Source organism: Monodelphis domestica, chromosome 4 (genome assembly GCF_027887165.1).
Source record: "Monodelphis domestica isolate mMonDom1 chromosome 4, mMonDom1.pri, whole genome shotgun sequence".
NCBI classification, from domain to species: Eukaryota; Metazoa; Chordata; class Mammalia; order Didelphimorphia; family Didelphidae; genus Monodelphis; species Monodelphis domestica.
In genome coordinates this window covers 188,038,612-188,064,399 of record NC_077230.1, presented here as the reverse complement: position 1 = coordinate 188,064,399, position 25,788 = coordinate 188,038,612, and the positions used below count along the sequence as shown (strand labels likewise).

General features: G+C 45.2%; 3 protein-coding genes across 3 annotated transcripts; all 3 read right to left on the bottom strand.

Annotated features, from left to right (window-relative positions):
• Window positions 1–1,640: 1,640 nt before the first annotated feature.
• Window positions 1,641–4,481, bottom strand: HOXD9 (homeobox D9). Its single transcript, XM_001368489.5, has 2 exons — window positions 3,001–4,481; window positions 1,641–2,623 (listed from the first exon to the last, which is right to left on the bottom strand). The coding sequence occupies exons 1-2, from the start codon at window positions 3,803–3,805 to the stop codon at window positions 2,382–2,384; spliced, it is 1,047 nt and encodes a 348-aa protein (XP_001368526.1). The 5' UTR covers window positions 3,806–4,481; the 3' UTR covers window positions 1,641–2,381.
• A 2,522-nt stretch (window positions 4,482–7,003) lies between these two features.
• Window positions 7,004–16,408, bottom strand: HOXD10 (homeobox D10). Its single transcript, XM_001368460.4, has 2 exons — window positions 9,401–16,408; window positions 7,004–7,930 (listed from the first exon to the last, which is right to left on the bottom strand). The coding sequence occupies exons 1-2, from the start codon at window positions 10,143–10,145 to the stop codon at window positions 7,653–7,655; spliced, it is 1,023 nt and encodes a 340-aa protein (XP_001368497.1). The 5' UTR covers window positions 10,146–16,408; the 3' UTR covers window positions 7,004–7,652.
• Window positions 16,409–18,111: 1,703 nt separating this feature from the next.
• On the bottom strand, window positions 18,112–22,423 carry HOXD11 (homeobox D11). The gene is made up of 2 exons (XM_001376870.5): window positions 19,727–22,423; window positions 18,112–18,916 (listed from the first exon to the last, which is right to left on the bottom strand). The coding sequence occupies exons 1-2, from the start codon at window positions 20,403–20,405 to the stop codon at window positions 18,681–18,683; spliced, it is 915 nt and encodes a 304-aa protein (XP_001376907.2). The 5' UTR covers window positions 20,406–22,423; the 3' UTR covers window positions 18,112–18,680.
• Between the last annotated feature and the right edge of the window lie 3,365 nt (window positions 22,424–25,788).

Genomic DNA, 25,788 nt, shown 5'->3' with positions numbered 1-25,788 from the left:
AAGGAGGTATTTGAGGCTATTTGGGGTCTTGTAACCTACAAGAATCCAAATTGTGGTTAAAGATATTTCTAGAGACAGGAGACTATCTTCAGCTATTTACTACAGTCTACTTGTCGATGGACTAGCTGGACTAAATTTTAAAACAAGCCCTCCCCCCCCCAAAAAAACCCCAAGTTCACAGTAGGATTACATCTTTAAAATGACAGAAGGTATTTAGATTTAGATGTGCCAGCAGCATGCTGGTGTTGGTTGTCAAAATTATAGGAACTATTGATAATAGATCTTGATAACAAACTCTTTTTTTTTTAAAGCCTCCAGATTCCTCCACCTCTTTCTTCTTTTCTTTTTTATTTTTTTATAAGTGCCCATACCTCAACTCCAGATTTCCTTAAGTTGTGCTATCCTTGCCCAACTCTTATTTATATTTTATTGTCTGAATTTTAAGACCTAGTTTTGTCTGCATTTCTTCTTCCCCTCTAACAAACACAAACATCAAAATAAGATGGTTTCAAAGCAAAGCGCCAGGCATATCGTAAACTCATTAGGTCCAGACGTCTAGCCTTCTCAATGGCTTTATTATACCTTGGTTCTTCCTGTTTTAAAAGAATTATAGGTATAGGGTTGACAATGAATGGGGGATGCAAGGCAACACCTTTTGCTGCCCTCTGGGCCTTGGCTTTTACCGCCCCCCCTTCTTTTTCTTTTCTTATTATTTTTTCTTGTTCCCAAGAAGAAGCATCAAGACCCCCAAGATTTCAGAAAGATTCTCTTCACACTGGAAAGAAGCAAAATTGGAGACTTACAACTTGGTGCTTTTGGCCTCTTCAATTCAATGGGCTCCATTCGGAACAAAACCTTTTTTACAATGAACTTCATTTTAGCCAACTGAATAACGCCATTAGAGCATGGCGGAAATAGGGGCTAAACACACACTAGAGCTGGTGGAGGGGGTGGGGAGTGGTGTGGTGGGTAACTGAGAGGCTGAGTAGGAAAGACTTGACCATTTTTTATCCCGAAAAGGTCAATTTGGAACTTGTGTGTCTGTGTGTTGGGGGCCGAAAGTGTATGGGAGAGAAGATGAAGGTTTAAGCCAAGTGTCGACCTAGGAATCATCCTCAATAGTGTTTGTGGAATTCCTCAAATTGGGGGGGGGGCAACTTTGGGAGTTTCACTTTCTAGGGGGATAATCTTATCAACAAAGAATTGTTCTATGAGCATTAAGATGAGGATAGTGTCTGGAAGCGTCCCTTTGAAAAGAATGGCTTCTCTCTGAATTTCACCTTTTTCATTACCTTAAAACCACACTCCAGGGTGCTTAAAAACAACAACCAGCAAATAACGATAACAAAAAAACCTTCTTTGTTGGTCTGTGAGAAATTAAGGTTTGAGACTTATCATAGAATTAAAAACTTTTGAGTCCGATTCTTGATTTCTCTCAGTGACTGTGGACTTTCGGTCCTCAAAATAAGGTTTAGTTTAGAAAAGACTTTCTGTATTCAGAGTACTTTCACAAATTCCCTGTACTGAGGGCATACATAAGTGGTGAATCAAGGACAACCATGAGAAACCAGGAAGGTGAGGGCGGTCTTTTTTTAAATAAAAGAAAAATCAAAATAGAGAAATGAAGGAAGCACTCACAGTTTTCATAGCTTGTAGGTGGTTTTCTTTTGGTCAATTCAAGCTTTATTAGTAATAACTGACAACATTTACAACGGGTCTTCAGTTAGAAAAATAAGAAGGCAAATACAAGTGACCAAAGCTCCTTTAGGCCCAGTCCAGCATATGTCAGGCCCATGACAAATCCTTTCAAGTATGAGGTGACCCCTTAAAAGTGCAGAAGAAAACATACATACACACACATACACACACAAATTTCAGGCTCTCCTGGCCTGGTGCTGGCACCTAATGCAAACTAAATAAATGCAGAAATTCCAAAGGCAAAGCTGAGGCAGGGGGAATGATTTCTTTGAATAACTAAACAACAGTGTACTGCCATCGATGGAAGCAACTGCGCCTTTAATATAATTTTATTATTATCGTGATTATTATACATCCTCGCCTTAATTCTGGCGAAGGGGGAATCTACACTACATCACTTCAGAAACATGTCAGACATTTACACATTAGAGAGTTCCCCAAAGCTAGCGTGCACTCACAATAGACAATTTCCCCGAGAAACCAGACCTGTTCGGAAGGAGGGAGGGGAACGGAGGGTCAAAGCATCTTTTTAACACACTAGAGAACAAATAATGAAGTTCCCCCCAAAAATAGCTTACAGAGACAACATTTCACTTCTACCTAAATAGACCTGGTCATTGGAGAGTTTCTGAAAAAAGAAAGGGTAATATGCATTTGCAAAACCAATTCATTTCCAAGGGACATTAGTCTCCTTTACTCCCCTTTTCCTTATTCATCTTTTTCATTTTCATCCTTCGGTTTTGAAACCAGATTTTGACCTGCCTCTCTGTGAGGTTCAAAATCCTAGCCACTTCGTAGCGGCGGTCTCGGGTGAGATACATGTTAAAAAGGAATTCCTTTTCCAGCTCCAGGGTCTGGTATTTTGTGTAGGGACAGCGTTTTTTCCTGGTGGAACGTGCGTGGATCCAGTTTGCTGCAGGGTTATCTGCAAAGAGGGGGGTTTGAAGCAGGGGAGAGAGGGAGAGGGGAGGGGAGGAGAGTCAGGGTGGGAGAAAAGAGGGCGGGGAGGGGAGAGAGAGGTCGTTAAATTAATTTAACGAAGGATGGACGGTTTTCACAACTTTGGGGGAATTATCATAAAAAGCCTTAATGCCCCCCGTTCTGTTTACTGTACAAACTGTGTGCGGATGGTAGGTGGTTATGTGAACTCTTTTCCCCCCCCTTTTTTATGGACGTTTGTTGCTCGCCTGCGCTAGGGTAGGCGTCTAGACATTTTTATAGGTTAGTAAAACTATCAGTTTTGCACATTCGAGCCTTACAGGTTTCAGCAATAAATCAGGGGGCAATTTCTTTTTTACTTACTTGGGTCAAGTTGCTGCTGTTGTTGTTGCTGCTGTTGCTGCTGTTGCTGCTTCTCCTCCTTCAGCTGGCTGCTCGGACTGGGATGGTCGCTGCAAGCCGAGGGATCCTTGCCGTTGGCCACTCCAGCAACCCCGGCTGCTGCCGTTGCCGCTGTCGCTGCCGACTTCTCCCGGGGCTCCTGCAGGAAGGAATTGCACGTGTACTCGGGGACACTGATCCCCTGGGACTCCCGGGACGAGGAGCACTCAGTTCTTTTGGTAGAGGAGGAAGAGGAGGTGGAAGAGGAGGGACAGGAGGAGGAGGAGGAGGAAGAAGAAGAGGAGGAAGAGGAGGATGAAGAGGAGGTGGCGGGAGCTACTCCAGTTTCAGGCTTAATTCCGTAGTGCCGCCCCGTGGAGGACGTGCCGCCGCCGCCGCCGCCGCCGCCGCCGCCGCCGCCGCCGCTGCTGCTCCCGGTGCCGCTGCTCCCCGTACTGCTGCTGGGGAAACTCGGAAAGGGCTCGATCCAGGAGCGCACGTACCGGCTGGGCTCGGAGGCTGCTAAATGGGGTTGATGCACATAGGGATGATAGATCCCAGTCATAGCAGCCGAGGGCTGTGGGGGTACGGTGGGCCAGGAGGCGGAGAACACGGTGGATTTAGGGGCAAAACTACAGGAGGAGAATTCGGCCCCATCGGCCACACCTGACGGCCTGGTGGCCGTGCCATGCCCCGCCTGTCCGAAGCGCCCGGCGTACACTTCATCGCTCTCATGGCCTATGAGAGAGTCCACATAGTAGTTACTTAGGGTGCCACTGGAAGACATTTTTTAGGCTCCCCTCTCCCTCATATAAAAGGTTACACTGTTAACTGTAGCGGCTCCCCTCCCTGAGCGCAATCCGAGTATTTTGCAGGCTGCAACCCGCCACCATTGGTCGCGGGGCCCACGTGATCATATTTACCAATACGGGGAGTAAATCAATCCGCTAAACTGGGGGCTGCTGTGATTAAAAAAAAAAATCATCATCATCAACACTACAATTAAAAAAAAAAGGCAACTGGAGCCACGGGGAGGGCGCCGGCGGGACAAGCACAGGCTCTCTGGTTTCCACCGGGTGTGAACAGAGCCCGGCCAGGCGTGGTCGTGCCTTGGAGCCCGGCAGGAGACAGTGGGGACTATTTCTTTGCTCCCTCTGTGCTTTCTGCCCTTCATTCGGTGCCCCCCACTCCCACCCTCTCTAGGGTCTCTATGGGTTCCAGTTCCCATCTACCCTCTGTCTCCTTATCTCAGACTAGCGGCCTTGGAGTGGAGGAGGAGAGGGCAGGGCATTGGGCAGAAATGGGGAAGGAACACTAGGGCTGGGGGGGATTTGAGAGAAAGTCAGCCCAGACCCACTGAGGGAGGGTAGGACGCCACCCCATTTCAAAGCATGTGCTTGTATTTTTGTGGAAATCAATTTCCTAGCTGAAGGGATTTTCTTTCCTTTTTTCCCCCCTTCTCATTTCCCCTTCAACGCCTCCCTCCCCCAACCCCCCCCCCAAAATGCTTGTCGTGTTGTTTAAAACAGGTGGAAGACCTCTGTAATGATATTATGCCTTTCAATAAAAATTTTATGAGGTGTATTTGATTATAGATTAATGTGTCCCTAATAAAACGGACGGATGGAGTAGCTCCGACAGCTTCTCCCCTCCAACCCCAATACAGACATCTACACACAGCAACGACGTGTTGCTCTCTGTGCTCACACACCACTATTCCAGAGGTGAAACTTCGGGGTTTCCTTTCCCCTACTTGGGCAGCGCTGCGGGACTCTAGCTGCAGTGGCTCCTTCCAAACACGAAGCGAGAAGGTAAAGTTTACACAGGAGTAAGACGGGCTAGTATAAACTGGCAAAACGCAGACGTTCCCCTGGTAAGAGAAGGCACTGCCCTTAAAGAGAGCATGGCAGACAGCCGATTGTGGACTCAAGTGCCAGCCTCCTCATTCAGGCCAAAATTTCCCCTTCATCCTTAAATGGGGCAGTTGGTGTTTTCTGTCTCTCCTGTATTATTGAAGGAAAAACGAATATTAGTATATCTCAAGGCAGGTAGAAACTCTTGTTATTAGAGAATTCGAGTATATTTGAGAAATATTGGCCTTCCCTCTCTCCCTCTCCCTCATCAGCATTTCCTCTTCTAAGGCGGCACTGAATAGCCTTGAATATTTCCCCAAATCCATTATATAGCTCTATCAAAAAATCACTTCAAACTCTGTGTGTGTGTGTTTTAAAATCTCCCTCTACTCTCTGTACTTCTTTTCCACGAAGGTGTGTGTCTTCAGACGTTTTCTTCGTGTGGGAAATGTACTCTTTATAGACCTATAGGAAAATAATAGTGGAATGGGTGGGATTACTATTTAGTTGATGGTTGATTCTTTTTTTTCCCCCTAAGACTTTCTCAATTAAAATTCTTTACGGGAGTAGAAAATCTTGGGCTGTTTTTCTCCATCCCCCAAATGTTTTCATCCTTTGTCAGCAGAATGTCCACTATTTGAACTAGCACCCCAGAAATAATCAGGTTTCCTTTGGCTACTTAAAGGTGGCATGGGGAAGGCAGATTCCAGTTTTCATAGCTATCATGTTTACGATTTCCTGTAAGAGGATACTTTCCCTCTCCAAATGAAGTTTCAAAAATATTAGTGCTTACAACTGGCGAATGTTCCTGATTCTAGGAATGAGGTTTTAAACTTGCATAAATGCAGACTGCCTAGAATCCCTTGCTAAATGAATGCAATGAGTTGAAAGCATCTAAATGGATTTTTTTTTTCCTTCCAGGAAAGGAAATCGAAAAGGAATTGTCCAGTGTAACCAATGATACTAGAAACCCTTTAAAACTGCACCTAAGGCCTGAGACAATGAAATGTTTGTAGAGTCTTTCCAAGGCATATTCTTGTACCTTGTCTAAAGGATGGTGGTTAATTATATTGGTTATCCTCTCAGATTAGAATCTTGCTTGAATAGGAACCCGAAGGTTTTCTTTCAAACTCTGCTAGAAAGCACTGGCTTATTCGAGCATTGGACTTCAGTGTGGAGTCATGTTCATTTGCAAATCCCCTTCAGGTCCCTTTAGTGCATTTCTTTCCGACTCATATACAGTGGCTCTGAGCAGTATTTTGCAATTAAGTGAGAGGAGGAATGACTGTGCAAACTTTTATTCTTTCTCTCTCTCTCTCTCTCTCTCTCTCTCTCTCTCTCTCTCTCTCTCTCTCTCTCTCTCTCTCTCTCTCTCTCTCTCTCTCTCTCTCCCTCTCTCTCTCTTTCTCTCTCTTTATGTGGGCCACTAAAAGGTAATTACTACACATAAAATCCCTTCTCCCGTAAACAACAACAAAATGGTGTCTGCAAAATTTGGCTTTCCTAACTTATGTTACAGAGTGGGTGTCTGACCATTAAGGTGGGGGGGGGGGGGGAGAGGGAGAAGGAAGAGGAGAAAAGAGATCGAGTTTAAATGCTAGGCAGCTTACTAGAGTCTTCAGTTATTAATGAAAGCTAAGATTTACCCTCACTCCACCCTGCCCTGGGCAAGATTGTTTTCAAATCTGGACCCTTAACATAAAACACGAATAAGACTTTCCCAAGGATACAAAAACGGACTTTTTATCTACAGAAGGGCCTAGAAAAATGGCTCTTGCAATGTTTCCTGGAAGAAGGGATCTGGGGGACACTCACCAGTCTCCAATTGGTAGGAAGCAGGAGTCCAGTTTAGGTCACAATACTATCCTTTGGGGGAAGGAACGGGGGTAGTGATTCCTTTTTTCCAACTATGAATAACTGTATAACATTTTCTGGATTAATCATTGATACCACTCTGTCCACTTCTCGGGGGTCTTTCCTTTTTTCTCTCCTCTGACTCTCTCCTCCACCCCACTTCTCACTCCTCATCCCCTCCTCCCCCTTCAGTCTTTCAGGCTGCAGCTGATATTCCCTGCGAAGGCTCTCAAATCCAGGCTGATGATCTTTCCATTTTAGACAACAAAAGGGGCCAGTATCATTTACAGAGTTTATTGCATTATACATGCTAACAGAACATGCACAGAAAAGACAGATTGCTGTTTGTATTTCTAAGATACCACATATGCACCACACGAACATATCTACAATGGATAAGTAGACAAGAATCCATTTTACGAAAGACAATCTCTATGTTCATTTGCGAGGATAGTTACATTGTCATGTGCTTTTCCCCCCCCCAGAAGGTTGTGGGTGATCTTAATATTGTTAAAGTATTGGATATATTCAATAATGCCATGGCTAATGTAAAAGCCACACGCACAAACCACATTTGTGAGTAAAAACATGAAAAAGTCACATTGTTTGGATACTCCATAGTTCCAATAAGTTAAGACCAAATGATAACTCTAAATAATAGTTACCCTGCATTACGATGAAAAAATAATAAATTACACGTGCTAGTTTTCATATATATATATATATATATATCCATAGGAATACAGATTCACTTGCAGCACTAAAATAATGACCCCAAAGTCACATTCTATCAGGATAAAACAAAAACAAAAAAAAGGAAAAGAAAAAATAAAGGTTTTGTTTGTGTTTTCCAAGTCTCTTCCTGCATTTTGCACCCGGGGAATGTTGTGCCGAATATCCTCACTGTTTCTGTCCCCGCGTTAGGGTCTAAGAGAAGGTCAGATTAGCGGTCAGTTCTCGGATTCGGTTCTCCCTGCTCATCTTCTTAAGCTTCATTCTGCGGTTTTGAAACCAGATCTTGACCTGCCTGTCAGTGAGGTTAACGCTCTTACTGATCTCTAGGCGGCGCTCGCGAGTGAGGTACATATTGAATAAGAACTCTTTTTCTAATTCCAGTGTTTGATGTTTAGTATAAGGACACCTCTTCTTTCTGCCACTCTTTGCAGTTAACCAATTGCTGGTTGGAGTATCGGACTTGATTTCCTCTATCAAAATCAAAAGGAAAAGACAAAAAAAATCAAAAGAATTTTTTTTTTCTCCTCAGTCTGTTAAAGTGTACCCTTGGCCATGACCCCTCTTCTATAATGACTGGCAGCTTGGTGAAATGCTGGTATTAAACATTACTCACACGAGGTGTGTACACTGGAAGGGATTTCTAATTGTTGCCAGATTAGTGCTAAATAGTTCCAATGACACGATGTGAGGGCACTCTCGACTTTTGAGCTTCTGTTTTGATTTCTCGCTAAAGTTTCCAACTCGCACACAACATTTAAACAATATTTAACATGCCAGTCTCCCCAGTCACATTTTAACGGTGTTGCTCATGACAACCTGAGACCGTAAGCCACTTGCTAAGAAAAGCTGCCAGTTCCCCAATACTCACACATTCTATTTTGCAACATTTTCCCCATGATCCCTGACTTGGAGTCCCACCCACTCCAGCCACATTTATAGGTGTATACATATATTCTATTCTTAAGAAATTATCTCTTGGAAGTGAATCCCCCCCCCCCATACCCACACACTTATCAATGTATTGTTTCCTTGAGAATGCCCTCCCACCCCATAGAGACGTTTGTTCAGAGTAAATCTATACACTTCTGCCTCCTGCAATATTCTATGAATATGAAAAGAGGAGAGGAAGAGGTTGCAAAGTCCATTTTCACAAGGTGAATTCCCGGGGTTTGATCGCCTCACCCTCTGTCTGTTCCTAGAGGCAAACTCTGGCTCTTCTTTAATGGGAGCCACCATCTAACTCTCCACATTTTCAATCTTGAAAAGAGAGTTTAAGAGGCTGGATCCCTTAAAGTGGGGGGGGGGGGGGGGAGACAAATCCAAGGTTATTGGAAACAACCCAGGAGGGCAGCCGTGTCCCGTGGAAGCCCAGGCGCATTGCTGCTGCCTTGGATTCCTGGCTTCAGCCTTCGGCCTCTACAAAGATTTAACCAGCTCGCAGGATACTTCTCACACACACATTGGAATATCAAGACAATGCTTCTAATGCCATAAAATCATAACTGGATGCAACTAAAATATTTAATTAAGATATTACCAGAATAAGGAGAGTAAATGTTTGTGTTTACAACCTCCAGATCTCCTTCAATCTTTTTTTTTGTTTGTTTGTTTGTTTGTTTAGGAGGGTTTTTTTTTTCATGAATTAACCTAGAAAAGAACAAGTCCAAGCAACCTCTTCCTCCCTCTCCCTATCAGTCTGTGGAGAAAGTAAACACAATAAGAGAAGGTAAAACAGGGAAAGAGATGGCTGCACTCTATGGGGACTGATTTTTGCTCTCTTTCTCTTTCTAAGAGCTCCAGAGAGCCAGCACCTGCAGCCCGATGCCTCCTTATCATTAAATGTTATGGCTGTGGTGCTTGTTAGTATTTTATACTGTGTTTTATGATGCTGCCGTGTTCAAGTTACACCACGATACGGTTTAAACTTTGATCATACCGACCTTTACTTTCCTTCTCTTGGACTTCTGGGCTGGACACGGACACTTCAGCTAGGCAGCTCCTCTCTTCTGGCAAAGTGGACTTGGGCTCGGGGCTTTCCACTTGAGGGACTTTAGCTGAGTCTTGGTTGCTGGGGTTTTCACTCATTTTCTTTTCCATCTGAAGGTGGGCAGAAGATAGCTGCGGTTTGGCAGAGCCGCGAGGGTTTAACTGTAACATTACAGTTGAACTCGTTTCGGGGCTGTTATTGTACTCTTGGGTTTTCCCAGTGGCGTAGGTCTGGCTCAGTCTAAAATATCCTGGGACAGGAACCTCGGGATTTTCAATGGGGCATGTTTCAGAGACCAACCTCTGGTAAGAAGGGACGTCGGAAGAAATGAGTTTGGTTCTCTTATCAGAATACATGCAGCAATTGGTTTCTTCCTTAATATTGGTAGTGAAGGAGCAAGTAGGGACTTGCTGTGTAACAGGTTGCTCTATTCGACAAGATCTGCTCGGATCTGTCCAACTCTCTACTTGAGGTATATAAGGATGCACATTCATACCCATATTTTGGTGATTAACTTCTCTTTTAGCCAGAGACGGGAGCAGTCCACAGGTTTGCATTCCATAAGTCCCCATGTCTGTGCTGGGTGGTGGCATGTACATGCTGGCGCTGCTAGAATAAAAACTGTCACTCCTGCAGGCACTGATCAAGGAATCTACTAAAAAAGTATTAGCAGCAGGAGAGCTGTTGGGAAAGGACATTTTGGGGAGGAATTTGAAGAAGAGAGATTGTGTCCTTTGTAGGCTGACATCTCTAGGAAAACATTCCCTGTGTAATTGTGGATGCCTCTGCCCGACCACATGACAACCAAGCCAATGAGATTTGAAAATGGCCTTGAGCCGCTGCCTCCTCGCGGGTCACGTGCTCCCCGGGCCCGGCCGGTCCGCAGAGCAACTACGGACAACAGCGACATCTACAACGCGCAGGGGATAGTGCGGGGAGAGTGGGGCGCTCCTCGGGAGCTGGGCTCCGGCAGACAGCCCTGGCGCACTGCGCCCACGGCAAACAAGGGGCTTTCAGCAGCCAGGCAGCCTGGCGGCCGAACATGGGGGAGAGAGGAAAGGAGAGGAAGAGGAAAGGAGAGCAGGAAGGAAGGAGAAGGGAAATAATGGAGGGATATATATATATATATATATATATATATATATATACACACAATATATGTAATACATATTGCATATATGTGTATACACGTATGCATGTATACATACATGCAGAGAGAGAGAGAGTTGACAGACAGAGAGGGGGGCCAATTATTGATTTATTTAGGACTGCGGAGAGGTGAGTCCAAATTCCTTGGGATTCTGAGTATCTTATCCCTGGGCTAAATAGGGATGTGATGATGACGATGATGACGATGATGATGATGATGATAATCCTAGTAGTAAACGTGGAAAGGGGGAAACAGAGGGGAGAGGAAAGGTGCAAATAGGCCAAGGATCCGCTGGACATGAAGTCTAGGGGAAAGTGGTGCTGAAGTAATGTCCCATTACCCCAGCCCTCTCCATCCCAGGCTCAAAACTCTGCTCACTGTGGGGCTCAGCATACACATTTCTCCCCAGCGGAAATGGGGGGTTTCTCCTGACCGCATGCACTCAGGGACCCTGTATGGTTTCATACAGGAGACAATTATTTTCCAGCAATGGTCAGAGAAACCGCCCCTTGAGCTCTCTGCATAAGAACAGAGCTGGGATCTTCATCTCCACACACTTTTTAAAAAGGGGGAGGGGGGTTGCGACGAGAAATAAAAGAAGAAAAAGAAAGGAAATGGAAAAAACAACAGCAAAACCCCCTGACAATCCAGACTTTGAAAGTTTTCCGTAACTGGCTGGGCTGGAGGGGGAAGGGAAATGCTAAGGTGTCATTCAGTTATTATGCAAAGAAAAATATGTTTTCCTTTTATGGATTTTGTAAAAGCATTGGTTTCTGACAAGTGCAAGGTACAAAAGGTTGTGGAATTTATTAATACATATTAAGAAGAATCAGGGCGATCAATAAAATTCTCATCTACATTCTTGGGCTACTTGGTAATTTTCTTGCTTCTGAAGGTTTTTAAAGAGTTATACCCTCTGTTGCCACACACGGGAAGATATTTTATTAACAAATCAATCGAGACTTTGTAAAGGATAAGATTAATAGTTAAGATTTAGCATAATGGCGTTCGCGTTATGAATTATTGAAAATTATACTATTGATTTTTCCCCTCGCTACTAACCAAGGGGGTCAATTTTTGTTTTAACACAAATCGTCAAATATTAAAAGCTATACTTTTGTCAGAAGTTGAATTTTATAGTTCTCGGAGATTTCTAAAATTACTTGATGAGAGCTTTTGCTTTGCCAGAAAAAAAGAGAGAGAAAAGGAAGGATAGGAAAGGAAAGGAAAGGATAGGATAGGAAAGATCCAAATCCTCTGTTTTCCTCTAATTAAGCTAAGTCCCACAAAGAGGACTAGCTCTTGTGCCGTGGTCGTGCTCATTAAAAAACAGAAACAAAAACACACACACCACAGAAACTCGGAGTTTTATGAGAAACTGTTCTGGCAACTTCCTTCCCTGGCTTTGGGAGCAGGCAGCCCTGATCTGGGCCACTGTTTCCAGCTATAGGAAGGCAGCAGCAGGGAGCATTTAAACTTGGATTTCCAAAGACTTGTCTTAGAAGAAAGTATTAACTTGTCCTCTCCTTCCGAAGCTACAGTCCCCTTTTTTGCTAAGAGTAAAGGGGGTGGGGGATAAAGCACGGAAAGAAACACTGACCGTGAACCAGTTCTTTCTTTCGAAAGGGTTTTCTTTTTCTAAACCTCATTCTGAGAAGGGTCCCTGGACTTGGATTTCAGGCGGATACACTGAACTTGTGGATAAATCTTGTTTCCGGTTGAGCTGAACATTTCTTTGGGGCCTGAACGGCTTCAAAGCACATTCAATGCTTCTGTATTATTGGGGGCTGCAAGCTAGATGGTACCTCGCAGACCTCCACGAGAAAAGGCAATTCAAATCTCTCTTTCCAACAAACCAACTCGCCCCCCTCCCCAAATAAATCTCCTCTGTCCCTAGTGGAAGTTAGAATTTTACATTATTTTCTGGGATGCATTTGTTTCCCTTTCCCCCAAAGCCTGGCATTGTCAGAAACAATAACCCTATTTAAAATCTCCACTGTGGCCATGAGACAGACCTTTTAAAACCTTATCGCAGCTGTTCAAATACAACATCATTGTCAGGTTAAAAGCCCCGACGCCTTTAACAGCTACAGTCTAAAGCACTGTGTTGGCCAGAGAGTTTAAACATTACCTTTATGGAGGAGTAGCTGTTTTAAGCTATGAATAAATAAATAAGGACCTTTTCATTTTAATAATTTTCTTTACATTTTTCCTACCAACGCTGTGTGGAATAGTCTTTTCCGTTACTATTTTAGCGGCAACTGGGTAGTAGGCTCGAAAAGGGCATTTTCTCCCAGTTTGAGATCATTATCAGAGCCAATGCTAGTCTTTGCCGAAGTCACAAAGTGTCGTGGACTTCACGTTGTTGAGCACTGAGGACTTATTTTGCTTTCTAGAAATCCCCCCACCCCCCCCCCTTTTTTACACTAATGCCGGGCAACCCACAGAGTGCAAAGAAGCCAAATACTATTTTCCTGGGTTCAGGCTAAGCTCCGACTGCTAAATCTAATCAGGAATTTTATGCCCATCAGATGGTCTTTCATAATCTTTATTTACACTTGAAGAAAAGAGGGTAATCAGAAATATCCGATGCAAGTTTTTAGCTTACAGGTCTGACTGACGGTTTTGGAGGAGTTTCCCTAAAACAAGTACTTGAGGTCTTATTCTTGCATTTGGGGTGTCTCAGATATTTACTCAGGTGACTATGAAAGACCCAGTGGCCTCGGAGTTAGCTTTCATTTTCAATTTCTCTTCACCCCCTCCTCAAAATTAATGCCTGACCTGTTCTTGCCTAGATCCAATTATTTTTCCTCTACTCTCCCCTCAAATTTTAGCTTGAAATAGTCTACAAGCTCTAAGAGCAGATTGGGGCTTTTTTAGTTTTCTCCATTTTAAAATAAAAAATCAAGCAAATTAGAAATAGTAAGAGCGAGTGAATTGGGAGAAGGAAAGGGTGAAACTACTATTAGAAAGCGGAGGCTGATCTGCCCAAGGAGAAGAATGAAAATGTGGCTGTATTGGGGAGCAAGCAGTTATTTTGCTTATGAGTATTTAATGTAAGTATTGTTTTAGATCATATTTAGATAGGGCAAAGTCATTAACATTAATAATAAATCAATATCGAGCCATAAAGGAGATATGTACCCTACATTCATACGGAAGGTTCGCTCCCTAAGCTAAGCTACGTTCCCAGGGAAAAATAAAGGAGTCGCCTTACAGTTAAATTAGCATTTGTAATCAAGGGGGCAGGTTGTCTCCTCGATTTCCTGTTTCAAGGAAAATGAGGAAGGAACCCCGTGCTGAGAGGAGACCTTTTTGCGACTGGGATTGCCCTGGATTCTAAGCTTTAAACGGCCTCTAGCCTTCGGGAAAGTTTCGGGACTGTACCTTGGTCTAGATTGTCTCTTCCGGCCTTCCTCCTTCCCTACCTCCCTTCCCAATTCTCTGTCCTTCGGAGTGAGAGCTCATGACCAAGGGAGAGAAGGACTGAAGGGGAATTCAGGGAGCTCTTCAGAAGCACAACTACTAAGTACAGGGGTGAGAGAAAATAAGCGGTTTTCAAATAGCCATAGAGACCAAGGAGCGTCTCCTTCTTTTCTAGACACAAAAGGAACCAAGTTGGTTCATTTCTCCTCCAAATGGAAGTCAAAGACCAGGTATTACCTTCAGTCAGTGTCAAACATCCAATATTCGTAAAAACAGGATTCCTCCCACCCCCCTTAGATGGAAGGAAATCCTACTTTTAAAAATCCTCTCCTCCCTCTCCTTGACTTCCCTTCCCTTAAAAGACCCTGTAGGTCACTCGAATTTCTACACCTAGTGCTGGACTTCGAGAGAGGCAATCGTTTGTTAACTAACCTAGGCTGGAGGATTTAGAAATCCAGACAGACCCTTTCTTTCTCCCAGGCGCAAAGCCAATGCAGTTAAGCTCTTCTGGAATGGAAACTGGAAGAGCCTGCCCTGAACAGTAGCTGCCTCTCTGGCCCCAGTCACCCAGCCCAAGGCCAAGGGGTGGGATGGCAGAGCCTTCCGTTTCTCTGCCTTAATTCGTCTACCTGACTTGGAAGCCGCTGCCCAACTCTCAGTCCACTTTCTGGGTACCCGTGAACCATTCAAGGGTCAAAGAACGAGCCCCGGGACACTCCGTCATGCTCCAGCCCATTCGAAATTAGGGATGGGGGGGAGGGTTGTGCAGTTGGAGAACTGTGGGCAAGGACAGAAACTGACGTTTTTGTCATACCCACTTCCCAAGAATGAGGTTCTCCAGTCACCTCTCGGGCAGTTCTCTCAAGAAAGCCAGGGTCAGAGAGCCAGATGGAACCCCGAGATTTCTCGAGCAACAAGCCAACGTTGCCCTCCTCGATCAAATTCTAAAGCTCAGGACTCCACCACCCTCTCACCCTCTACTCTCAAGTGGAACAGCCCTGATCAGTAACAAGAGACCTGGGAGACAAGTTGCCAGTGGCGATAGAGGAAAGATATTCTAAGAAGAGACCCACAGAACCCCAGCGGAGTAGCTTGGGTTACCCTTCCACCCCCAATCCAAGCGGTCTACTTCCTTGAGCCAGGGTTAGGAAAAGGGCGTCTCCATTCCTCGCGCCTTTGACCAAGGGCCAGGAAGGATATGGGGGGGGGGGGGTCGTCTGGCAATAGGGGGAAATCACCCTAATGAACAGAGACGGCGGAATGGTATTTATTACGGGAGAATCTCGCTTCGTTAACAATGAACTTCGAGGAGGGGAGAAAACCCGCCAGTCAATCCGTTTAAATTGATAAAATCCCAATGGTCCCTTAGACACTTCGCCTGGATTAATTCCCAGTAGATGGGAGCCCAGGAGGCCAACACCTCCTCTAATGCTAAGAGATTTTTCTTTCCTACCCCAAAGGGTAGAAAATGAGACCGGGTTCCAAATCCGGGAGAAGAGGGAAAAACCGCAGGATAAACCGACTGACTTTCCCCAAGGCCGCCCCCCCCCCCACAACTCGGAAAGTTCACGGGAATCTTTTCACAAATCTGAGATATTTTTGTTTCCAAAACTTTCCCTAGAATTATATAGAACACACATTTTCTTAACCAGCGCCGGCATACGTTTTGCTCTTCTTTTCTAGTTTTATTCATTTCTAATGGCTCCCTTACCAGCTTACTATCATCACAAGACTTCAAATTGTTTCTTACTCTCATACTACAAATAAATTTCCCAAACCTAAAGTCTCCTGCATTTTTATAAAATTGAATCTTATATCATTTGAGATTGTTGCAATCAATTCAGAACAAAAACTCCATAATCTATAGAAACCTGGAAAAAAGGAAGGATGGTGGGCTTTTATTTTCATCTGTTCATTTTGCTCTCAAGATTAAAACCATATTTTCACCTATTTAATGAATTTTAAATACGACATCTCTCTTTTAAAATATGCATATATTGGCCTTTAAGATCTCTCCTGTGATCTCCTGGTTATAACAAAAATAATTCCTTTTAACCACCTCATTTCTCTGAAACCGTTAGCCAGACATATGTTTCAAAAATCTTGTCACTACGCTCACCCTTGTTCTCCTTCCTGTCCTTAATAAAATCTCTGAGCCTCTTTATCTGTGGTAGATAAAGCCGATTTTTAGAAGACTATTCCTATTGTGGCGCGGCTGTCAATGAAAATTCTTATTACAGTATTTGAAAGGAAATGTACTGCAGCAATCGAACCATAGTGGAGGTTTGCAGAACGTGAGCGCGCCCTCGTGTGGCTCTCTCTCAGGATGCAATATGAAATTGGTTTCTCCCAAGATTTTCCCTTCCTGGGGCAAACTTGCTACATTTAAACCTAGGGGCGGGGCGGGGGGGGGGGGGGGGAAGAAACCCCAGAAATAAACCACTGACTGGTTTGGTATTTTGGAGTGATCATATGAGGGCACTGGGATTTTAGTGGCTTTCTAGTGTCAGGAACAAAGCCAGACCTTCAAAAAGTTAATTCGATAGTGGGCTTTCCCCTCTAATTCACTAACCCCCTCCCCATGCAAGGGCTGAGAGGTTTTCAAAAATGCATATAGAAATTCTATTAAATCCTGTGGTTTAATATTATTGAAGGTGCAATAATTTATTTGACAGGGCGACAAATTGGTTTAAAATATAATGAAAGACTAACTGTCTGGAAATAACTTCCCCCTTTCAAATGGCTCCTTTTTTCCTCCCAAGTACAGTTCATCATTGGAGGAAAGGTGATAGCGATCTAAAACCCCCAAAATGGTGTTTCATAACTGTTCTGGAGACATTGTTTCGAGACATTATGATTGAATAGGGCTTTGCAAAGAACTCTGTTGCCATTAAGTTTACAGAAATGTTTGGAGGGAAATTAAGAGTATTGATCATGAAATTAGGAATTTGCTCAGAGATTTATGGCAATTCCCCTGATATGATTCTCTGCAAAGTCATAAATGAGTGTGTGAGGGGTATATGTGTGTGATAGTGGGTGGTGGTTGAAAATAACAGAAGAACCTTAGGGCGCCTAATTATTCAGAAAGGTTAAAGGTGATGACCTTGACATTTTGGAAGTTCAAAGGCATACACTTATGTTTTTGCTTCTTGCAAAAGAGTTTGCCATTTTAATTTTATTTCTTCCTTTAGAGATAGCTTTCTCGGGTATCTTTTAGTATGTTTTAGTGCTTTTGTGGATTTATTTTTCGACTTTAGGCTTATAAGAAGCCAGAGCCATAAGATCTACTTTGTCTTAAAAAAAAAAAGAAAAAGAAAACCCTTTCTCACTCCACTTTATTGCACATTGCGGAAATCTTTTTTTCCCCCACCAGAAGGTGTATAATATAACCCAATTAAGCTGTTTAGAACTTCGGTTTTTATGGTGTTGTCTAGACAGTTCAAGGTTTTGTAAACAGCTTAGCCAGGTCACGCAACATAAAGTGCAGAGAAGACTTCTGCTACAGTCTTTCACTTTAGGAAATAAAGGCAAGGAAGAGATCTTTAGCCCTGGGCTCTGAGCAGGGATTACCTTTGTCTACTTACTTTATCGTGACTGGGAAATAAGCAACCCTACTCTACAAACTGGGGTCGCTGTATCTCTTGAACTTTGTAAAGTGGTGATTTTAATTTTATAAGGGACCTTCTCTTCCTTGAAATCGTAAAAAGGATCAAGAGAGAATTTGCGTTTCCCATACAATTCCAAAAATTGGGAGGGATTCTTGTTTTCAGAAATTCCAGGTTTCCCAAGCTGGAAGAACAAATTATTAGCTCTTTAGAAATCCCTGCCGCCTCTGTCCCATCGGCTCTGATAGAAGGCAGAGAGCCATCTTTGGTGTCTCACACCCTGAAGGGATTAACTCTGAAAGTTACATTGAAAAGGAGCCAGCTGGGAATAGAAATCAACCCTGATTTTAACTCAGCTGCAAACGTTCTTCTTCCATTTTGGCTGGGGGATGGGGATAAGGGGGTCCTGCCAGTTCTCTTTGCTCCCTCAAATGTCCTGTTCAGACGCTAAAGTTCTTCAAAGAGGAAAATTCATACAGTGCATTGAGGATGGAACCTTCGTTTTACTAGAAACCATTTATTCACATGAAAAAGACAGTGGCCCATGCGTTTATATGACAGTGGAAACTTAGAGAGAGACCGAAGGTACATTTCCCAGAGTTTAAATAATCGCCATTCATTTAGTGAAAAGAAACAGTTGATTCTAAGCTCAGAACAAAACACCTTAAGCAACGGCCAAACGCACTACAGGTCCATCTGCATCACCACGAAGACTTTAGAGGGGAGAGGGGAGAAAAAAACAAAAACAAAAACAAAAACAAAAAAACAACACTTTGGTGGTAAAATTGTAAACGGATGTTTGGATTTACCATTTTCCCCTTATTAGGCATCCGATCCGCCAAGACACCGGCATCCTCTGCAGGCATTGATCGCTGGGAAGTAACCGAGTTGACCGAGTTGAATGTGGAAATGAAGCTTGGAGTTCCGCAGGGAAGATGAGTCATGTAAACCCAATGACTTTTTGCCTCCGGCGGGCAGGCTGAGTGAGGGGAGGAGGAGTGTGAGTATGAGTGAGAGTCGGGGGAGGGGGGGGGGGAAGATTTCTTGATCATTCAGAATAAGGGATTCCCAGTGAAATATTGGAGTCGATCCCTGTTTAGTTTCTTTTCTTTCATCCTGCGATTCTGGAACCAGATTTTGACTTGTCGGTCAGTGAGGTTGAGCATTCGAGAGAGTTGGAGTCTTTTCTCTTTGTTTATATACACGTTGAAGAAAAATTCCCGTTCCAGTTCTCGGATCTGGTATTTGGTGTAGGGGCACCTCTTTTTTCTCGATCGCTGGGGAACCACTGAAAGGAACGGGAAGGAAAAAAAAAAGACTAGATGGAGACCACCCAGAGCTCTTCTTACTGCCCAGACCCAGACCCAGACCACAACTTAGAGTTCTCTTGTACTTGGCCAACTGTGCATTGGCCTCTGGTCAGTCCCTCTACTAGGGGAAAGGGACCAGGGCAGGACATTGGACTCCTCTTCTATAGCTTGTGACATCCCCTCATTCTCCTGAAAAGACTTTGTGTCTCTATAGAAATGATATATGGGCCGGGAGAAATTAGAGTGCAGGCTTGGAAAGATCTAATAGGTGTGCGTGGATATATACACACATGCATATGGAGGGACACATATTTACATATTTATATATGTATGTATATATATATGTATATATATATGAATGTGGAGAAAGAGCTGTTTATATTTCTCTGTGCCTTTCCTCCAGTTGCTTGGATTAGGTCCACTTTAATGACCAGCCTCCCCCCTCCCCCTTCCCATTTAAAAGAAACGAAGATGGAGCTAAGATACCATTAGTGACCCTACTAGCAACTGTTGCAAGAAACCTTTCTCTCTTCACCTCCCCCCGTCCCCCAAAACAAAATCCTCTTTGCAACAATTAATATCCTCCACGAAGAATACCTTAAGCCCACCTAAATTGGTTTCCTATCGTAAACACGCTTTACAACGGGTAGAGAAATCTTATAGGATATATAAACTCCTTCGAATGCTTATAAAATGGCACATAAAACGCCGGCTGCCAGAGGGTGGGCCCGGGCTCGGCTGCACACCCCCTCCCTACCCTCCTCCTTCCCCCCCATCTAGGGTCTTACCTGCGCCTCCGCTCTTCTCCGCCCCCGCCTCCCCTGGGGGGGCATCGCCACTGGAGCCGCTCTCCGTTGCCCCCTTGGGCTCCAGCCCCGAGGGGGCTTTGCCGCAAGGGCTCGCGGTGGCGGGAGACTTCAGGCTGCTCTTTTCAGCGTCCCCTTCGGGCTCGCCGCTGGACTGTGGCGGCTGCTGTTGCTGTTGCTGCTGAGGCTGTTGAGGTTGTTGCTGCTGCTGCTGGTACGGGGGTCCGGGTGCTGCCTCGTAAAACTGGTCGAAGCCCTGGGGCAGGATCCCATTGCGCCCCACGGTACTGTAGAAGTTAGAGGCGGCGCCCGAGGGGCCGTGGGGACCGCAAACGGGTTCCGAAGTCTTGAATAGCATATCTGGCCTCCGGCTCCCAGGCGGCAGCAAGTCCCTGTGCATCACCTCCTCCGCCGCGTAATAAGGAGCGTAACTGCCCCGATATTGCCATTTACCGCGCTCCAAGCTGTAGTCGCGGAACGCCACTTCGCGCACCGGTTGGACGTGAGGCAGGTTGGAGGAGTAGGGGAAAGTCATTTGACAGGACGACGTCTGCGACAGGAACGAGGGCTTGCTGGAGAAATCCGAGGGGGCCACGTAATAAGCGCAGCCCGGCAGATACATATTGGCTGCGCTGGGGCCGCAGTCGTCAAACTCGGTCATGTCTTCCTCTGGGCGATGGCGAGCGACCGGGAGATTTCCGTGCCTTGAACAAGATCCATCTATTGCACAAGAGGCTTTGGACAGGATCAACTAAGAAAAAATCCCCACCGTGTGCTGACGTGCAATTCATCTTGATTGATTCTGGTGGTAATTATGTCACGTGACTCCATGGAGAAATGTCCTTATATCTATATCAGTCTTTCACCAAGACTTCCCGGGATCTCTCCTGGCGCCGAGGCAGGCACACACTTGGGGAGAGCCTACGGGGGCGGGGGGGGGGGGGCGGGGAGGGGTCGGTTTTCTCCGCCCAGCCCTGGGAGGCGAAGAGGCATAGGTAGATCTGGAAGCGAATCACCTGAGCGCGGGCGCCTGTTCAGGGCTCTGACTCCACATTGCTAGAGAGACAGCTGGGTGCATCTGCAGCCAGCCTCCAGCCCCCCTTCCCCCCTCAGCCTCAGCCGCTCGGGTGCCCTCCTTCCCCGCTCTGCTTTAAATACACGGAGGTAACGGGAGGAGAAAAGTCCAGAGGAAGCGTAAGAACGAGGTGTGAAGGTGTGAGAGTCTCAAATCTCTCTTAAAAAACAAACAAACAAAAAAAGCACCAACACCCACCCCAACCCTGTCAGCGTCCCTCACCCCCAATGACCACCACCTCTTTCACAGTCTTATTCAAAGCTTGTTGCTTCTTGTTCAAGGGGCGTAACTGAGGAGCAACTCACTGAGGCAAGGGAAGCCCTGATTTACATGTTGTCTGCTTTGCGAATTCGCTTCCATCACAAGTCTTCTACTAACCACCACACAAAGGTTCGAAATAAAGCAAGGGCCAGCCTATCCTTTCAATATATCTGACCACGGAATTCAGACAAGTATCCACTCACACACCTTCACTGTCTCTTCGACTTTGTTTCTGCCTTTCTGTCTTTACCTCTCTGTCTGTCTCTCACACACGAGCGCTCGCGAGCACACGCACATACACCACCACTAATACCCTATAGACCAGTGCGCTAAAGCGAGGGGTGGTCGATCAACAGACATCTACCCGCCCAAAGTGCCTCCCTGATTCTGATGTTTCTAGAACCTGAACGTTCTAGGGCTCAGGAAGAACAAAGGGATGAGGAATCCAATTCACAGGGTGAAGGCACTTACGTTTTCACCTCAAATTACTCAAATCCCCAGATGAATCCGCAATCATCTTTTTCCAACTCCCCCGCTCCCTCTCCCTGGCACATGCTGGGGACTTGAATGCACTCACTCAGACCTATGCTAACCCGAACATGTCCTGGAGTAGGAGGCTCTTTGGAAGCCAGTCCACACACTCTATCATCAAAATTTCCCTCCTCTTCTTTTCTCCCCTTCTCCTCAATCACCCAGCCTTGGAAACTATTATTCACTCTGGCAGCCTGGGCCCCAAAGCTCTTGGTGGAGAGTCGATCAGAGAGCTGTAGACCCTATACTCCCTCTTGTCGCAAAGGGACAAACGCTTTCTAATTGCCACCCCAGCATCTCTGACCCTTCAGTTTTTTTCTACAGAAGACTGGATCTGGATCTGCCACACTCAGGCCACTGACAAGCCTTCGTACCTGAATCTCACTCACCTCCTAGAGGACAGAATGCTTTTCTTAGTGAAAGGTGAGGCAGAGCAAGAGCGAGTGAGAGAGAGAGAGAGAGAGAGAGAGAGAGAGAGAGAGAGAGAGAGAGAGAGAGAACACCTAATTTCCTCAAAAAAAATTAAACATGATGATTATTAAATCAAAGAGGAAGACTGGGCAGCAGGAGCAAAACTTCTGTTAGAGGAGCCCCTATCCCCTCCAGATCTCACCCTGAAACGCTGAGGCCTTAAAGCTTCGGCGAACGCGGCGGGGCGTGGGCAATAGCTCCATGGAACGCACGGAGCTGGCCTCAGTGCCCATCACCTCTTCTGCCCACTGTGCCGAGAGCCAGGGAGGAAAGAGGTAGTCGAAGCTCATATCTAATTTCTGGCCGATATCTCTCTCCTCCCCATCCCTCTTTTTCCCTCCCTCCATATTCCCCCCCCCTCCCCGCCCCCTTCCCCCTCCTTCCCACACACTGCGCAAACAGGTCGAAGAAGAAAGAAGCTGGAGGGCATAGTGTCCTCCCCGGAGGCAGAGCCGCCCCCTGGGGGTGTCTCTGCGGCATCCTCCCCCCCCCCTCCCCTCTCCCACCCAGGTCTCAGTCTGCCCGCCTCCTCTTCTCTTTCCACCATCCCTGTTTCCTCCATCTTCCTAAACTCAGACCCCCCAGGAAGGCGGTGCTCTCCCCCGTTTGCTAGCCTAGTCCCAAACCTTCCCTTCTTTGGACTCTTCTACTGCGCCCCAACCTCATTCCTAAAATGGCTCCCCAGATACTCAGCAGGCAGAACAGCTAGCTCTGCATCCAGGGCGGTTTCTCTGGTTCCTTTCTCTCACTCTGGGAAATCGAACTTCGGGCCCCTACCTTCTTTCTAAGTTCCTCTGGGTGGGGCATAGGGATCCCGAGCTCTCATCAATAGATACAAGGTTCCCCTCTCCAACACTCCTCCTCCGCCACCCCCCCCCCCCTTCCCCTTACAGAGGTCGCTGACCATCTTGAGAGAAAATCGACAAGAGCAAGCAACTCAAGTTCAACGACATGGCGACTCTGGGATTAGTCGAAACCCGCGTTTTAGGCGGGGAGGGTGCGCCATCTGCAAAGACTGGCAGAAAGGAAAGGCGAGGTGGCGGGGTCACACTCATCCTCCCTAGCGTAGACCATCCCTCGCATCCGTTAGAGGGGTGCAATCCGTCTGGAGCTTCATCCTTCCCAGCATTATTTCGCTGGTTCCCTCCCTCCGAGTCCTCCCTCCCCCCCCCCCCCCCGGCCCCCTAATCTCTCAGCGTTGGGACCACCGCAGCTGCCGCAGCTTCTCTTCTTGCTTCAGGTCTTCACAGCAAACCCCTCGAAAAATCCACAGCTTTTTTTTCTAATGGACGCGAACCGCGGACCTTACCGTAAGGATCCTAGCTCCCTTGGCTCCAGATCCATAAGAATCGACTGCATCCTAATCCAACTGGCACATCCGCTAGCCCTCGGGGCGAATCACGGCTTCCCGCAGTTCTCGCAGAAGGGACGTCCTCTCTTTTCCGCCTGGACAAGATGCGGTATTTTTGTGCCACCCAAGATAAGACACTAACTTGACCTTAACTTTGTTATGGCGCCCCTAGTATCTGGAGAACGTGAACAGACACTGTCTGGCAGCTCTCGTAAAAACTGACTGGGGAAGAGATTCTGAGTCATTTCATTTATTGCCACTACAGTTCTGCAAGAAAGCTTTTCCTCCCTGCCAAACTTTAATTATTTATGCTCTTTTAGGAAACGAAAAAAGAAGAAGAAAAAGAAAGAAAACCACCCGGAGATATTTAAATCCATTTCTTTGCTTTCTGAATAGCTTATTGAGTTAAGCAAGAGGAAGAGACAGAATCTGCTGCAAACTCAACCTTCGTTAACTGATTTTCTATCCAAATGAAAATGTTTTATAGGATGCTTCCTCCTCCCTTACTGATCAAGAATTTTGGATTAGCTTTAGGGAGCCCTGGGTGAGGGTTTGTGACAGGGTGCCCATCTACTAGATCCTCAGTGTCCGAGAAAGACGTGCAGATATTAATATGTACTTGCTTTAGGCATTAAGGATCCATTAATTTGCACAGTGTGAAACCGAAGGATCTATTTAACCCAGCGGCCATAGTTTCGAGTTGGAGGCATTAAATATCCTCTGTTTATTCGTTTCCTGGGTTGTTTTCAACCTATTTACAGATGACCAAGTCCGTTTTCCAAGTGCAGAAGCTTCTCGGTAGGGTTTCTGGGATCATACTTAGGAATACAATTTGCCTTAAAAACAAAATAAGATTTCTAAGAAGACTTTTTTTTTTCCTATTATGCTTAGGAAGCGATTAAAGGCCAGATTAGTCTTAATCCATATTTTATTTGGTAATCTATTGTTTATTATTACTTTTTTATTTGAAATCTCTTCCTTACAGTCTTACAGAGACCATGTACCCAAGACTGAATCAAGGGTACAGTCTTTGTGGGCTTTGTCGAGAGAGATTTGAACACACACACACACACACACACACACACACACAGAGAGAGAGAGAGAGAGAGAGAGAGAGAGAGAGAGAGAGAGAGAGAGAGAGAGAGAGCAATACAAAGAAAGAAATCCAAACTAGACAAAAGCAGGGCTTTGCATTTAGAATTGTTTCAGGCATCGTTTGGGGGTGGAGTCAGGAAACTTGAGGAATTCTATAATAAGTATATTTTCTGTGTCCTCTCACCCCCACAAGAATTTAAGAGGAATCTTGTTATTTAATTTTAGAAATTATTATTATCCCCACCCCCCTCCAGCCCCAAGAGGTCTTTGCTAGTTCTGGGACTGGGATTAGAAAAAATCTGTGATTCCATATCTTTTCACAACTGCTCTCTGTATAAACTGAGTGCATTATTGTCTGTCTCTGACTTTGTTCATTTGGTCTCCTTGCAGGAAACCAAATTATACAGACAAGAGGTAGATGGATACTTGCCCCTTCTTGGGCACTCTCAATTGGCCCTGGTTTTTGCACTATGAAAATATTCCCAAACTGGGCTTGCCTCAGTCTTCTTTCTTCTGAATTATGCACTCAGAAAAGAAAACAGTTTAAAAATATAACAAATGGGCTTAAGAAGGGAGTGGGAGTCTACAATTTATGCCTTCCATAGCAGGAACTCTTGATTTTGCTATTTCATTCCCTTGCTAATATATCACTTGAATGTTCCCTTAAGCTCTAGCACAAAGTAATACAGAATTTGGGTGTGATTAATAGGTATGTTACTCTCCATCAAGACTTATTCTCTTTGTCTTCCTATTCAAACGGCTTCTGGGGGCTTAGTCCCTATTTCCCCAATGTGACTCCTACATATTCCTGGGGATGCATATTGTTGCATAAGGTGCAAGTCAGGTTTAGCTTTGTGGCCTGCTATTGTTAGAGAAGAGCTAAGCAAGAGGTTGGGCTCAGAAGTTTCTCATAGAAATCGGAACCATATGAAAGGGTAGCAAGCCCATCTTCTGTTCCCCCTGGCACCAAAGTGACCAGTAAGCATGCATGGAAAGTCTAAGATTATGCAGGGTAGGTGCCCATTTTTATTTATGCTTTTAAATATACTAATGCTCTTCCTTTTTTCTAAATACATGCTAAAAATCTGTATACGATTTCCCCTCTATTGACATTTAATATTCAGCTTAACATACAGTTTCACCAATGGCTTGGAAACCATTTTCACATTTAATGAATAGTAAACACCCGCCCCTAAGCTGCAGCCAGAAAAGGAAAACGAGCTCATGAGTCTGAAAAATATTAAAAGGGGATCAAAATCG

Coding starts and splice junctions, on each gene's coding strand:
- HOXD11 (XM_001376870.5), bottom strand. CDS start 20,405: ATGACCGAGTTTGACGACTGCGGCCCCAGCGCAGCCAATATGTATCTG. Junction 18,917..19,726: donor GGAGAAGAGCGGAGGCGCAG/GTAAGACCCTAG, acceptor CGTTCCTTTCAG/TGGTTCCCCAGCGATCGAGA.
- HOXD10 (XM_001368460.4), bottom strand. CDS start 10,145: ATGTCCTTTCCCAACAGCTCTCCTGCTGCTAATACTTTTTTAGTAGAT. Junction 7,931..9,400: donor CCAAGAGAAGGAAAGTAAAG/GTCGGTATGATC, acceptor TGATTTTGATAG/AGGAAATCAAGTCCGATACT.
- HOXD9 (XM_001368489.5), bottom strand. CDS start 3,805: ATGTCTTCCAGTGGCACCCTAAGTAACTACTATGTGGACTCTCTCATA. Junction 2,624..3,000: donor ACAGCAGCAACTTGACCCAA/GTAAGTAAAAAA, acceptor CCCTCTTTGCAG/ATAACCCTGCAGCAAACTGG.